This window comes from Stereum hirsutum (genome assembly GCF_000264905.1).
Source record: "Stereum hirsutum FP-91666 SS1 unplaced genomic scaffold STEHIscaffold_10, whole genome shotgun sequence".
Taxonomy (NCBI): domain Eukaryota; kingdom Fungi; phylum Basidiomycota; class Agaricomycetes; order Russulales; family Stereaceae; genus Stereum; species Stereum hirsutum.
Genome location: NW_006763140.1, coordinates 813,678 through 825,663, shown reverse-complemented (window position 1 = coordinate 825,663; position 11,986 = coordinate 813,678). Strand labels below are relative to the sequence as shown.

Genomic DNA, 11,986 nt, shown 5'->3' with positions numbered 1-11,986 from the left:
AATAAGCGTCGCCTTATGAAGTTCGACGCGGTTTGTCCGATTCGTTCACCATCATCAGAAGTAAGTACTCTACATTCAGGACTCTGCGCAAACTCGTAATGTGCTCAACTGTACCGTCAATGTTCTGGATGCTGCATTCTTCTTGTCGAGGCTACCCTTCGTGATTTTCGGAAGCAACGAACAATGGTGGTACTACGTCCGACTCCGACGTCAGCACTTGACCAAAATCGGGGAATCATTGTTCTCATACCTTCGATCTCTCTCGCTATTGGCACTTATAATAGATTGCATTGGGCGAGCACAGCCAACTCAGTCAATGACTTTGTACTCTCCTCCTCCGGAACGCCCCATATTCTCTTCAAGAGTGTCCTCTTGCGCTCCATCTCCGCCGGCTCGAGCTGTCCAAGTGCATTGTATACGGCTCTCCACGCCGAATTCAGGGCCCCCAGCACCCATCCATGATGCACCGACGTCGCCTCTCCAGCGATATGGAGCTTCCCGTTCGCCGCAGGAGCCTTCATACTCGCGAACATGCTGTTCCCGCCCCTCGGCTGACCGAACTGGCCGGGCCCAAACTGCGCGAACGCGCCACGAGCGTTCTCGTTGTTTGACCAGTTGTACGCGTAGTGGTCGACGAGCGGCCCGAACTTCTCTATTGGGACGCCGTGAAGTTGCGATAGGTTCTGAAGCGTGAGATCGATGAGGAGCTTGTCAGCGTCGGTGCCCTTTCGCTGGGCGAGCCCACCGAGGCGTTGAGCATCCTGAGCCTGGGCGTAACTGGCGAGTATGACGCCTGGAACCTTTCCGGTGGCTTTGAAGCCGTATGATGGATAGACGCAGGTGCGGATGGGGAGATCGGTGGAACTTCGTCCACCTTTGATCGTCCGGTCGCCCATGACTGCCGGATCCTCCCACCAGCGCGACTCGAACTTGAGAGCAATCTTGGTCGAAGTGTCGTAGTTCAATGAACGAATCGCCGTGCGTTGCATGTAGAGGAGATCGTTCTTGGGTATCTCGATCGTGGCGAGGCATCCCAGAGGAACCGTAGTGATGACCTGTGAGTATCTCTTCTTGACCGTCTTGCCGTCTGGGATGTGACGAAATCAGTTGTGGCTCTTGGGAGAAGATCATTGTAGTGGGGCGTACAGTGAGTATGATATACCACATTCATCTCTCCTGAAGGTGTACTCTCGATCTTTCTCACCCTTATCCCAGTTACAGGAGCGGCTATGACACTCTGCGCCATTCTGGTGGTGAGATGGTCACTACCTCCGTCAATGCAATACCACGAATAGTCAAGCTCCTTCTCTCCTACCCCAGCCTCCCTGACCGCGGAAGACGAACCGAAGTCCATCGCGTCCATCGCACTCTCCACAAAACCACCGTTATACAGCCCCGTAGCAGTCTCAAAAGTCTCCAGCCATTCAACAACGGTTTCTGGGTACGCCTTCTTCGCCAATAAGTATCCGCGCGTAGAGTATGGATCCTCCGCCATCAACAACTTCCACGCCTCGGGGAAAGGCTCTTCCCTGAACGCCTTGGCGTACGGCTCAAAGATTTCAGACGCGACTTTGTCTACGCCCTTCCCGACGAAATCGTCGGGGACAGCGCCACCTTTGCCTTTCGAGACAAAGAAGGTGTCCACGTCTGCGGGCGTCGAGTTGGAGGTGTTGTGGCGTACACCGTTGAAAAACTGGAAAGTATTCGCTGCGGAATACTTATACTCGATGAGAAGCTCGCCCTTCTTCATGTCGAGTCGCTTGAACAGGTCGAACACCCGGTCCATGAATGGAATGTTTGGGAAGCGCATTGCGCCCATATCGACGTAGTCGTAGCGTGCGGGGTCGTTGATAGGTGCGTATCGACCTGTGTCCCCGTTAAAGCGGTGGGTGTAGACGCGCCCACCGATGCGGTCGTTCGCCTCGAGTATTTCGTACGGGATGTCGAGTGTATCGAGGATCATTGCAGCGTAGAGCCCCGCGCATCCAGCACCGATGATGCAGATCGGCAGCGGGGACTGCTTGCCACCTGGATGGCGGGGAGGGGGTGTCGGTAGCTGGGGACGTGGTACCACGGTAAGGAAGTTACGGTGTGGGTCGATGGTGGTCTTCACAACGAGCTTTGCTGCGTTCCCTCGGATGGACGTGTATTGTGGGGAGCGAACGGCGTAATTAGCTGGCATCTTGTGTTGGCAATGAATGATAGAACGATCAGAGTGTCTGAGACGGAAACGATAGTCGACGACGGGCGTATCTATCTCTTGGCTTTCAGGGTCTTTAATTATTTGGCATACATAGTGCGTGGATTGACTGTACTCGCTGTCGACTTCCGAGTTATTCTGACATCGCCATACGCATCGCTCTCGACTCGACAACGAATATTATTACGGACCCATCGCAGCGACGTTACTCGGTCATCTCATCCGATCTCAAGCACACGCGCGAATGGATCCATAAACACGTCATCGGTGTAGGTCCGCACCCAGTTACAGCATTGCGGGTACGTGCCTCCAGACGAATGTTTCGGACAACATGCTTGTTCCCGACTTTGTCCCCGAGCGGTATCCACGTGCGGAGAGTAGAGGCGGATAAGAGCATCATCATATTCACGGTTGAGTGGGCGATAAAGTTCGTGCCGGTCCTCGGTCGAGTTCTTCGTGAGCTGCTTGTAGGGGGACAGACTTCCAAGTATGACGTCAGGCCATTTCTCCATAAATCGTAAACCTGAAGGGATACCTATCATTCGAGATGGACCTGTCGAAACGGATGCCTTACCTACTCATCACATTGGATCCTCTCTTCGTCGTCTGGGTCATTGACGGTGCTACGTCATGGTTCTTCTTCTTTTACCTTGTACAATATTTGACTTGGGGATGTCGGCGTATTGGTGCTAATGTCAACACGAGTATGATTCGAATTCAGAGGCTTAGAACGGAGTTGAGCGTGGCTGACCGGGTGTAGAACTTGATAGTTGTTGAAAATATATGTTCGACTGGAAGGATCAGCTGCAAGCTGAAGCATCTAGGTCAAGAGCAATCGGAAGTAGTAGAATGTTAAACCGAGTCTCGCTGCTCCACATGACGAGACAGATTACCTCGAATTACATGAAGTTCCCTGTGGCCGGTGAGGTAGTGTGGTCCACTTGCGGACCAGACGAACGTTTGTGTTGAGGTATCTAGAGACGGCACGAGACCACGTGAAAGCGAATGGTCTATAATAAGATAGCGGAGCAGTGGCCTAGTACATTACACTCCTGCGTGGACATATCCAAGAAATCCGCTCATAAATCGACTCAACAAAATACGACCACCTCTCTCAACAATCAGTGAAAGTCTACAGCATCAATAACTCTCTCTATCCTTCTCCGCCATCACCTCCGGATTTGTGATATCTACACCTCTCGACTCGGCTACAGTGGCGGAAACGAAAACGAAAACATTCGAGATCAGCTCCGCAACGCAGAGAAGTAAACTCAAGAGTCAACACGCACCTTCGATCTGCTTCACTGGTCCAGTGAACCACTTCCTCGCACTGAGGAACCAGAATCCCATGCTGTACGCGATGACGATACCCACAGCGACAATCGCGTAGTTCAGCGTCTGGGAATCTACGGGGTTGAGCTCGGGAAGGATGAAGACGATGGAGATGAAGGCGATCCAGACGACGGCGATGATTGAGACGGGGAAAGACATGACACCGAGGTGGAAGGGGCCGCGGACGAAGTGTTTGGCGTGGATTACGCGGAGGGCGATGGGAATGCCTGGTGGAGACGGTGTTAGTATCGGTGAAGAGTAAGAGCAGGGGGGGGACAAGAGATGCGCACCGTATGAGATGTAGAGACCGATGGTGGCGATAGAAGTAGCCGCAGAGAACGCGACCGTACTTCCCAAACTCGGCAGTCCGAGCAAGAAGCTAAGCGTGCAAGCCAACCAAACTGAACGCAACAGGCCGAACGGTCCGTAAGTAAAGTGCGGCAATGGAGAACAATATACGAGGAATCGAGGGAGAAGGGGCTTACCGGTACGGATGGGGGATCTCCACTTGGAGTCGACTTTGTGGAAGAATGTGTGCCCGGGGATACCACCATCACGCGCGAAAGCGTACATCATACGGGAGTTGGACGTCACGGAGAACGTTCTGAAACATAAGAGACGTTCCTTCAACACGGAACTTTCTTGAAAATTGCAGGATTGAAAATAAATGTAACATACCCGCACAAGAACATGCACCCAATAACGATGACCTATGATGAATTCATGGGTCAAATTAGCCACCTAGACCCTTTCGAGTAGGCAAAAGGCAAAAACGACGCATACCATGAGAACGATAGCACCCTTCTCTCCTACAGTGTCGAGGAAGATCTGAGTGATGGGTTGACCAGTCGCAGAAGCAACCGTGTTGTCATAATCTTGTATCGAGAACAGAAGGCCGAGAAGGAGGAACCATCCCTAAGACAAGAAAAGAAACATCAGTACACACGAAAAAATCGCAGAAATAGCGGAGTTGACAGAACTCACGAGAACAGCGGAGACACCAATAGCCATAACAATGCCAATCGAGCCTGACATAGCTGCATTATGCGTTTCTTCCGTCATCTGCAGCAAGATACGCCCGTTGGTCAGCGTTTATCCGTCATAAAAGTGCCGCAACCTACGAGCCCATAAGGGTCTACGTAGACATCAAGAACCTCTAGGCTCTCCTATCAAGTCAGGCACTCACATGTGCGCTAGCGTCAAACCCAGTCAAAGTATACTGTGCCATCAGAATCCCGATAACAGCAACATAAGCCGGACTGGCACGCTCTGACCACCCAACTCCATCGACGCCAGTGCCGTCGATGAAGGTGGAAAAGACGAATTTGCCAGATTGGTGTGTTGGGGCTTTGACGAGGACTGCGATGACAAGGGCGACTGTCCCAACTACGGAATGATAGTGATGTAGATGTATGGTTAAGCACAAGGGGAAAAGATAGCTTAGAATGAATGATGACTGACTAGCATGCCACCATACGGCGACGTTATTGAGGTATTTCAGGAGATGGACGCCGAAGGTATTGATCATGCCTGGCGGGCAGGTAATCAGACATTACGTGGAACACGACGATTTGAGGGACATACCTTGGGTGCAGAGTACAGCAGCATAGATACCGATGGTCTTTCCTGCGGTAGGGACATAATCGGTCCCGAGGGTACTTGCGGTCGAGATGAAGTTTGCACAGGCATAACTGCGACAGCCGGAAGTTAGTTGGCGTTACCTGCGTAGAAAGGTGTGGACGAACCTGATACCCGTAGTGACAGCGACTTGTCCTAAAAGGTTGAACCAACCAGTGACCCAAGACGCGAGCGCTGCGTTTTGTGGACGCGAGAGCATTGCGGCCCAGAAGTATGGGCCACCACTGGTAGGATGTGCGCTGCAGACCTCTACTCGAAAGTCATGGTCAGAAAATGGGCAATATACATATAAATATAGATGACGTACCTCCCATGGCGAAACCAACACACAAGGTGAAAAAAGCTTGTGGATCATGAGTGCCATTTCCAATCACGAGCAAATGTAGGATGTTCAACGTACAGACAACCACCCAACCCCATACCATGACAGCTGGACCGCCCGTTGTCTATAGCAGTATTTTTAGACACATATCTGCTAAGACTTGAGCAAGGCACGTACCAGACCATAGGCAAATAGAGAAGATGTCCCGGTAATGACGCTGATGATCGAAAATGATACACCAAAGTTCTGCGATATAGAACTTAGCCTTCGAATACACATACGACAGCGGCTGAGGGAAGACGAACCTGGAGAAGACCAAGGTCACGCCTACAACAACGGATCAATTAACACTTCTTCTCGAGCGCGTTTGCGGACAAAGACTTACTTGAGTTCCTGCTTGTATCCCATCTTCGCCAACTCAGCCTCGTCTCTCTCCTCCAGATTCACACCTGCTTCATTGACGATAGTCTCATCCTTGACCGAGCTTCCCATCGTGTGCTACCTGCTGAAGTTGCAGGTTTCGTATTGAGCGAGGTTAAAGAAAGATGATGGCGTCCGCAAGAGCTGAGAGAAGGTCAAGAGCAAACCGGAAGTTGAGTGAAGTTGAGAAGCGCGTGTGCGCGTCTACGATGTTATGCTCCAGTTTATTTTTCTCAGCCCATGACGATAAGGACACCTATATGGTGTTGGGCGATAACATTTTCCCTCTGGGCGAGGGCGTACATATTCGTGAGACAAGCTTTTTTCGGCGCTTCTGATCATGATGGCAGTCGCCCGAAGGGGAACGATAAGGCCTTTTGCATGTCGGCGACGCCCGGCCAGGCCACCGGCTACAGCCTACGACCTGCTACGACGCAGCGCCACCGAGCCAACGACGTTGTCTTCCTTGTTCACTTCCATGTCCTCCAGCACTTCAGGACCTCTGCATAGTCAGTGGCTCCACGGGCAAGTGCAAGAGCTTCGCCTTTCAGGATTTAATGACCATGGAACTTTTACACGGGTGCCCGTATACGCAGCTCGTCTCGAAATTTTTTTCGAAGGTCTGTTGTCAGACCTCCGTCGATAGCCGGCCGGCGGTACTGTCGATACGGCTTCAAACCTGCATGCTCAGCAAATAATTGGTACCGATGATACAGTAGAATTATAGCACTCTTCCAACAGAGAACTGGCCCGGTAAGGCCGATGCGTGTCCTCCTAACATGCACAGTTCAAAGGCTTTCCACTCTTTGTCGACGTCTGTGTTACTTATGACCAACTTATTACTAGCTGTCGTTGCAAGGTCACTCAGATCGAAGAATATCGCGGACGGATGGGATTCACACCGCTAGATTGAAGGCCGATGGACGACAACGACGAGGATACATCGCCAGTGACATCAGTATCTCCTGACTTTCCCTGGGAGCACTGACACAGGAGGAAGAAAGGGCTCCAGGCTCGGTCGACGTCACTGCCGGTACCGCCCCCGTGCATTACCGAATGCGGGAGGGTTCGGGTCGCTCCTATTGTTGTCACCGAAAAGGAAATCGCTCTTGTCGAGGACTTCTCTGTGACGCTAACTATGTGCTACACCAACTATCTTGCTATTTGGCTAGAAGCGACCATGCACCACCGACATTTGGCTCGTTTAAATGCTTCGCTAGACACCGTGTTTCGCGATTGGCGTGCATCCATGGTGGATGTCTTAAATGGAGCTTGATCCGAGTCTTGCTCCCGAGGGACCAGAGACAGCTAGAGATTACATTCCGACTTATTCTTTGCTTATTGCGTACTTCCGACAGTCATTATGCTTTCGCTCCTGAGGATCTCTCAATCAGAACTCCAACTACTTACCGCTGGAACGCTTCCTCGCAGCGGAAGCTACGCCATCTGTTTCCGGTGCATTGGTTGTAGTATTTAATCCGCTCGAAGCTAGAATATACTATCACTTCACTTTCTGTCACTCGCCTTGCTTGCTCTCCTACCAGTCGCTCTATCTACGTCTATCCATGGCCAACGTTCCAAACCCATCCTCAGGATACGAAGTCAGAGACACCTCACCCATCCGAGCTCGGGACAGCGTCGCCTACTCTACCCCTTCTCACAACTGCGAACCAGAGAAGGGTCACAGTCACATTTCTCACCAAGATAACCTTCACCCCGCCGTCAATGGCATCCACACGCACGGCCTTGCTCCCTCCCCAACGCTCAACGACAGCCTGCTGCACCGCACCGGCACGACCGGCACTGTCCATCTCTCCACCGAACAGTATGAACGTCTCCTTCTTGGGCAAGCAGCCGGAGGAAACCTTGGGGGAAACTACGGTGGAAACACTCAGGGGACGCAGGGCACGGTGACCAGACGCTTTGGTAGTCCGACTGTGTTGGGGGTTATCAGTTATCTGATGGTGTTGACCCCAACGGCGTGCTTCTTCATGGAGTGGGCGGGAACTGGGCCATCGAGTCTGATCACGATCATTGGGGACTTCTACTTCTTGGGCGGTTTGGGGATGGTTATTGCGGGCGTGATGGAATGGGTGAGTTTTGGAAAGGAAAGAATGGCGAAATCTTGTTTGCTGACTACATATTCAACTCTTAGGTTCTTGGAAACACGTTCTCAATGGGTACGTACTTCAATTAGCCAATGGCTCTGTCGTGCTGAAGCCGTCTTACAGTTGTATTCATCACCTACGGTGGCTTCTGGTGAGTCCCCTGCATGCCCCTCGTTATTCTCTACGCATGGCGCTCATCTTCTTTCATTTGATAGGTTGAGCGTCGGTGTCTTCAATGACCCAATGCACGGCGTTGCCTCCGCACTTGCTGATGGTGGTAACAACCTCGAATACAACCACGGAGTCATGTTTTACTTTGCGTTCTGGTCCTTCCTTTCATTCCTCTTTATGGTCGGGTCTGTGAGGACACACATGGTCAACGTCGTAAGTCGCTTTCCATCCAAGTCAGTCGAAGAACATTGCCTGATATTTATTTTGATAGTATATCTTCTTTACACTCGGGATGTATTACGCTTTCAGTAAGTCACACGTTGTTCATTGCCTTGGGTCGATAACTCACTTGCACCACACAGTTTCCGCTGGATTTGGAGCTTTCGGTGACGGCAATTCCAGGCTTGGTACTCGACTCCGTAAGCTAATTTCGCTTTAACACAAACGACGAGAACCAGTACGCTCACGACATTTTCCCATCTTTAGTGAAAACCGGAGGAGCCTTCGCTTTTGTGAGCACATTTCTTCTTCTCTCGCCTCCTTTCCATTTCTCCGCCACATCCCCATGTACTGACCGTCGCGTTGATTCAACAGGCGGATGTCGTAGGTGGTTGGTACCTCGCCCTCGCCCTCATCTGCGAATCCGTCGATATGCCGTTCCGACTTCCTCTCGGTAATTTGTCCAATTTCTTGAGACGCAAGGACGGCCTGAGTGCACGATCGTCGACGAAGAATCAGGAAGATTTCACAACGAATGGTCACAATGGCCACGTTGGCCACGTTGTCTAGGGGATTGAGGTATCAACTTGGTCTGGCACGCGGTATTGATGGAGACGTTGGTGCTTCATGTACACGGGGACAGGTTTGAGGGGAAGGGCAGAGAGTGCCCAGTTGAAGAGACGCTTGCATATCAAGACCCATTGTATAGTTTTGTTGTATGATTATGGAATTCGATCGACAGCTTTGCATTGTACATATTATTTTTATGAATATATGTAAACAAGACTTAGTCTACTCCTTCATGAGAATTGCGCGGTATATTTGAGACGGGGTACAGCAGAGAGGACAAGGATCGATATAAAAGGCTGACAAGTAACGTCTTGATATTTGTACACGGGCGCTGCTACAACTGGCGAACTCGAAATGATGAATAAGCATTTGAATGGAACAATTGAGGAGGCAGGACAAGTAGCAAAGTCCCAGACTACGAACGAAGACGATGCAGCCGGTAAGACGATATCGACGCGAAAGTTGATCACACTTCCGCGCAAGACGGGCGTCGTCTTCACGGTTGTACATGCCTCCATTCACCATGCCGGTGTGGCCTCTCCCAAACAGTTCCGTCTTGAAGAAACATCACGAAAAGGATCAGTCACAGATGGTATACGACAGAAAACTGAGGCCGCTCACATAGTTCACAACGAGAAAGTGTCGGACATGCAGAACCCCAGCTAACCACTGCGCTGAAATCGTGGTCATCATCCTCGACAATCTTATCTGTTTCTCCACGAGGGCCTACGATCCAGACGAACGCAATACCACGTAGGCGATCGAACCGCGAAAACTCCTGCGCAAACGTACTGATGGTTTGCTGCGGGTACAAATCAAGCTAAAACAAAGAGATGTGAGTCAACAGCTAGCAGTGCACAGTATAAGGCTCACTCACTCGTGATATTGGCTGATTCGGTGCGGTTGGGAATCTGATCTCGAGTTCTTCAAGATGGGGGAGATAATTGGCAATGATGTGTAGTGACCTGAAGGTCGTCGTTTGTGTGATCGTCAAGCCTGTCAGGGACGAAAGGGACTCGAATCTGTTGAGGGCTAGCCTCAACATGACTCTCTCGATCACTTCTTGGCCATATGAGTCTTGGTAGAGAAGCCGATCCCTCCTCGGATCCCCAAGAACGACTAAAGCATGTTGCAAAGGCGTAGTCTTCGCTAAACTAGAGAAGAATGCCATCGGAGCTTCCGCCTGCTCCAAATTGGGCAAATCTAAAGGCCCGTCGACCTCCAGCACGAGTTGCGTTTGGAGCAGGATGAGGAGCTTGACGTTCTTCAGCTGCGAATGACGTTGGAAGAAGTAAGCCAGCGTGGCTCGGTCCGGTGAATCGTCGTCGGGTACGTTTAAATAGAATTGGCGAAGTGCAGGGCATGAGACAAGTCCCAGAAGATTGACTGCTGGAAAGCCTCTTCGTGTTTCGTGACTTTTAATATGGAGTGTAGAGAGTTCAGGTAGGACGGATAGGACGGCCGCGATGCCCATGGATAGCATGCCAAGTCGGTGGTAGACATGCGATATGAAGGGTTCTGAGTTTCCGTGTGTATGCAGTACTGGGGTAAAGCCTGGTATTTGATGGGCTTCAGACACGTCACGGTGATCACTGTGAACAGGATGTGATAAACATCTCAGTACACATGAAGGATGCAGATTGAGCACACGCACTACAATTCCATTACTTCCAGCCTCTTCACCATAGCCGCTCTATATCCGTTGTTCCTCAGTCCTTCGAATAAGCCAACGATACGGTCAAACATGTTCCTCGCTTCGGTATCCGTCTCGACGTCTCGGCATGAGATACAGACATCGTGATAAAGTAGAGGCTCAGTGATATCGTGAAAGGTCTTGGACGCGAGACAGAGAGCAGGGAAATCAGACTTTGCGCATAGTGAGATTATCACTGTGAGAAGCTCCACAGGAAGGCTTGCAGACATGAAGTCTACGGACGAAGGAGAGCAAGGTAAGATTACTCGGGATTTTTTAGGATGTACTGCAGCTGAACACCAACAGCAAGTCGATGGTGAGTCTTTCGGTACTGGGAAATTCAAAACCGACGTTGGACGCGTGTCACGTCCGGCGTTAGGCGGATCGGAAAAGATTACAGTGATCCACTCCTTTGGGCACCACTGTTCCTTTGGGCAATGTTGCTCACGAGTTGGTATCTGATTCGTCAGAGTAAAATAAACTAAAATTCAGAATGAAATACGTTAGCATCGAAAGTGGTGGATACATCTTTTATTTCTGCAATGAAAGGCTCGTGGCGTATGTGAACGAGTCCTCGCAAAGGTGTTGTTTTTGGCGTTCTCAGTTTTCGGCAAACACCGGTCCTTTGGGCACCCCCTTTTCCCCTCTGCAGATTGAGAATGTCATCGTTATCCTTTGTCTCACTAAGTAAATGCAGTCTTATACACATTTATAACAATATGAATTAGAAGAAAAAACGCGAAAATGCAACTGTGCGATGAAGCAAGGTCGTCGCATTTCTCTGCCCAAAGGACCGGTCCATCACTGTAGATAGCGGTCGAGATGATCTTGAGGTTGGTTCACAAGAAAGAACTCGACAGATATAAGAACTCTCGCTCAGACTCGGAGCTGAGGCGCGTCGAGCGATCAAGGTAAATGTGTGCAGACAAATTTATTTTATATACAACTATGTAATCTCTGCTTCAACTTCTTGAAGACCGTGTGATTCAATCTGTGTCGTCTCTTCTGGCACGAACAGGGCATCAGTAACGACTCTCTAAATAGATACTACTCGCCAGTATCCATAGGATGCAGTCTTTCCTGGAAACATGAGACGAATAACTCCACAGCGCGCCTCTGGAAGAGGCCACTCTTCTTCTGGCAATCCTAACTCACGATTGTCAAGCCACATACGCAGCCCGCAAACGTGCTTATGTTCCGCCCAATCTCTGCAAGTTCAACAGAAATGTCAACGGCGTACAAGGCGGATAAAATAAGATAACGTACACCTTCTGACACTGGGCCGTGCAATACTTCACTTTCTTACACGCACT

The 11,986-nt window shown here is 50.5% G+C and overlaps 4 protein-coding genes across 4 annotated transcripts; 1 reads left to right on the top strand and 3 right to left on the bottom strand.

Moving 5' to 3' along the window:
* Nucleotides 1-275: 275 nt before the first annotated feature.
* STEHIDRAFT_60971 (uncharacterized protein) lies at nucleotides 276-1,963 on the bottom strand (the record flags this gene model as incomplete). The annotated part of the gene is made up of 2 exons (XM_007305728.1): nucleotides 276-1,087; nucleotides 1,147-1,963. The coding sequence occupies 2 exons, from the start codon at nucleotides 1,961-1,963 to the stop codon at nucleotides 276-278; spliced, it is 1,629 nt and encodes a 542-aa protein (XP_007305790.1).
* A 1,260-nt stretch (nucleotides 1,964-3,223) lies between these two features.
* STEHIDRAFT_148173 (APC amino acid permease) lies at nucleotides 3,224-6,233 on the bottom strand. The gene is made up of 16 exons (XM_007305976.1): nucleotides 5,878-6,233; nucleotides 5,798-5,819; nucleotides 5,670-5,738; nucleotides 5,571-5,616; nucleotides 5,478-5,513; nucleotides 5,278-5,419; nucleotides 5,117-5,223; nucleotides 4,994-5,062; nucleotides 4,719-4,918; nucleotides 4,517-4,594; nucleotides 4,316-4,447; nucleotides 4,211-4,242; nucleotides 4,018-4,136; nucleotides 3,823-3,933; nucleotides 3,490-3,759; nucleotides 3,224-3,408 (listed from the first exon to the last, which is right to left on the bottom strand). The coding sequence occupies exons 1-16, from the start codon at nucleotides 5,982-5,984 to the stop codon at nucleotides 3,341-3,343; spliced, it is 1,608 nt and encodes a 535-aa protein (XP_007306038.1). The 5' UTR covers nucleotides 5,985-6,233; the 3' UTR covers nucleotides 3,224-3,340.
* Nucleotides 6,234-7,477: 1,244 nt separating this feature from the next.
* STEHIDRAFT_158590 (uncharacterized protein) lies at nucleotides 7,478-8,980 on the top strand (the record flags this gene model as incomplete). Its single annotated transcript, XM_007305975.1, has 8 exons — nucleotides 7,478-8,005; nucleotides 8,068-8,092; nucleotides 8,144-8,171; nucleotides 8,236-8,404; nucleotides 8,463-8,499; nucleotides 8,554-8,610; nucleotides 8,678-8,703; nucleotides 8,786-8,980. The coding sequence occupies 8 exons, from the start codon at nucleotides 7,478-7,480 to the stop codon at nucleotides 8,978-8,980; spliced, it is 1,065 nt and encodes a 354-aa protein (XP_007306037.1).
* A 250-nt stretch (nucleotides 8,981-9,230) lies between these two features.
* STEHIDRAFT_169760 (uncharacterized protein) lies at nucleotides 9,231-10,929 on the bottom strand. The gene is made up of 4 exons (XM_007305974.1): nucleotides 10,635-10,929; nucleotides 9,858-10,572; nucleotides 9,602-9,800; nucleotides 9,231-9,535 (listed from the first exon to the last, which is right to left on the bottom strand). The coding sequence occupies exons 1-4, from the start codon at nucleotides 10,901-10,903 to the stop codon at nucleotides 9,477-9,479; spliced, it is 1,242 nt and encodes a 413-aa protein (XP_007306036.1). The 5' UTR covers nucleotides 10,904-10,929; the 3' UTR covers nucleotides 9,231-9,476.
* Nucleotides 10,930-11,986: the final 1,057 nt, after the last annotated feature.

Excerpts from the sequence above, each read along its gene's own strand:
- STEHIDRAFT_148173 (XM_007305976.1), bottom strand. The coding sequence starts at position 5,984 with ATGGGAAGCTCGGTCAAGGATGAGACTATCGTCAATGAAGCAGGTGTG. Across the intron at positions 5,063-5,116 it reads TGCTGTACTCTGCACCCAAG|GCATGATCAATACCTTCGGC; the intron begins GTATGTCCCTCA and ends CCTGCCCGCCAG. Across the intron at positions 4,448-4,516 it reads TTGGTGTCTCCGCTGTTCTC|GGATGGTTCCTCCTTCTCGG; the intron begins GTGAGTTCTGTC and ends TTCTTGTCTTAG.
- STEHIDRAFT_169760 (XM_007305974.1), bottom strand. The coding sequence starts at position 10,903 with ATGTCTGCAAGCCTTCCTGTGGAGCTTCTCACAGTGATAATCTCACTA. Across the intron at positions 10,573-10,634 it reads CTGGAAGTAATGGAATTGTA|TGATCACCGTGACGTGTCTG; the intron begins GTGCGTGTGCTC and ends TCCTGTTCACAG. Across the intron at positions 9,801-9,857 it reads CGAATCAGCCAATATCACGA|CTTGATTTGTACCCGCAGCA; the intron begins GTGAGTGAGCCT and ends TCTTTGTTTTAG.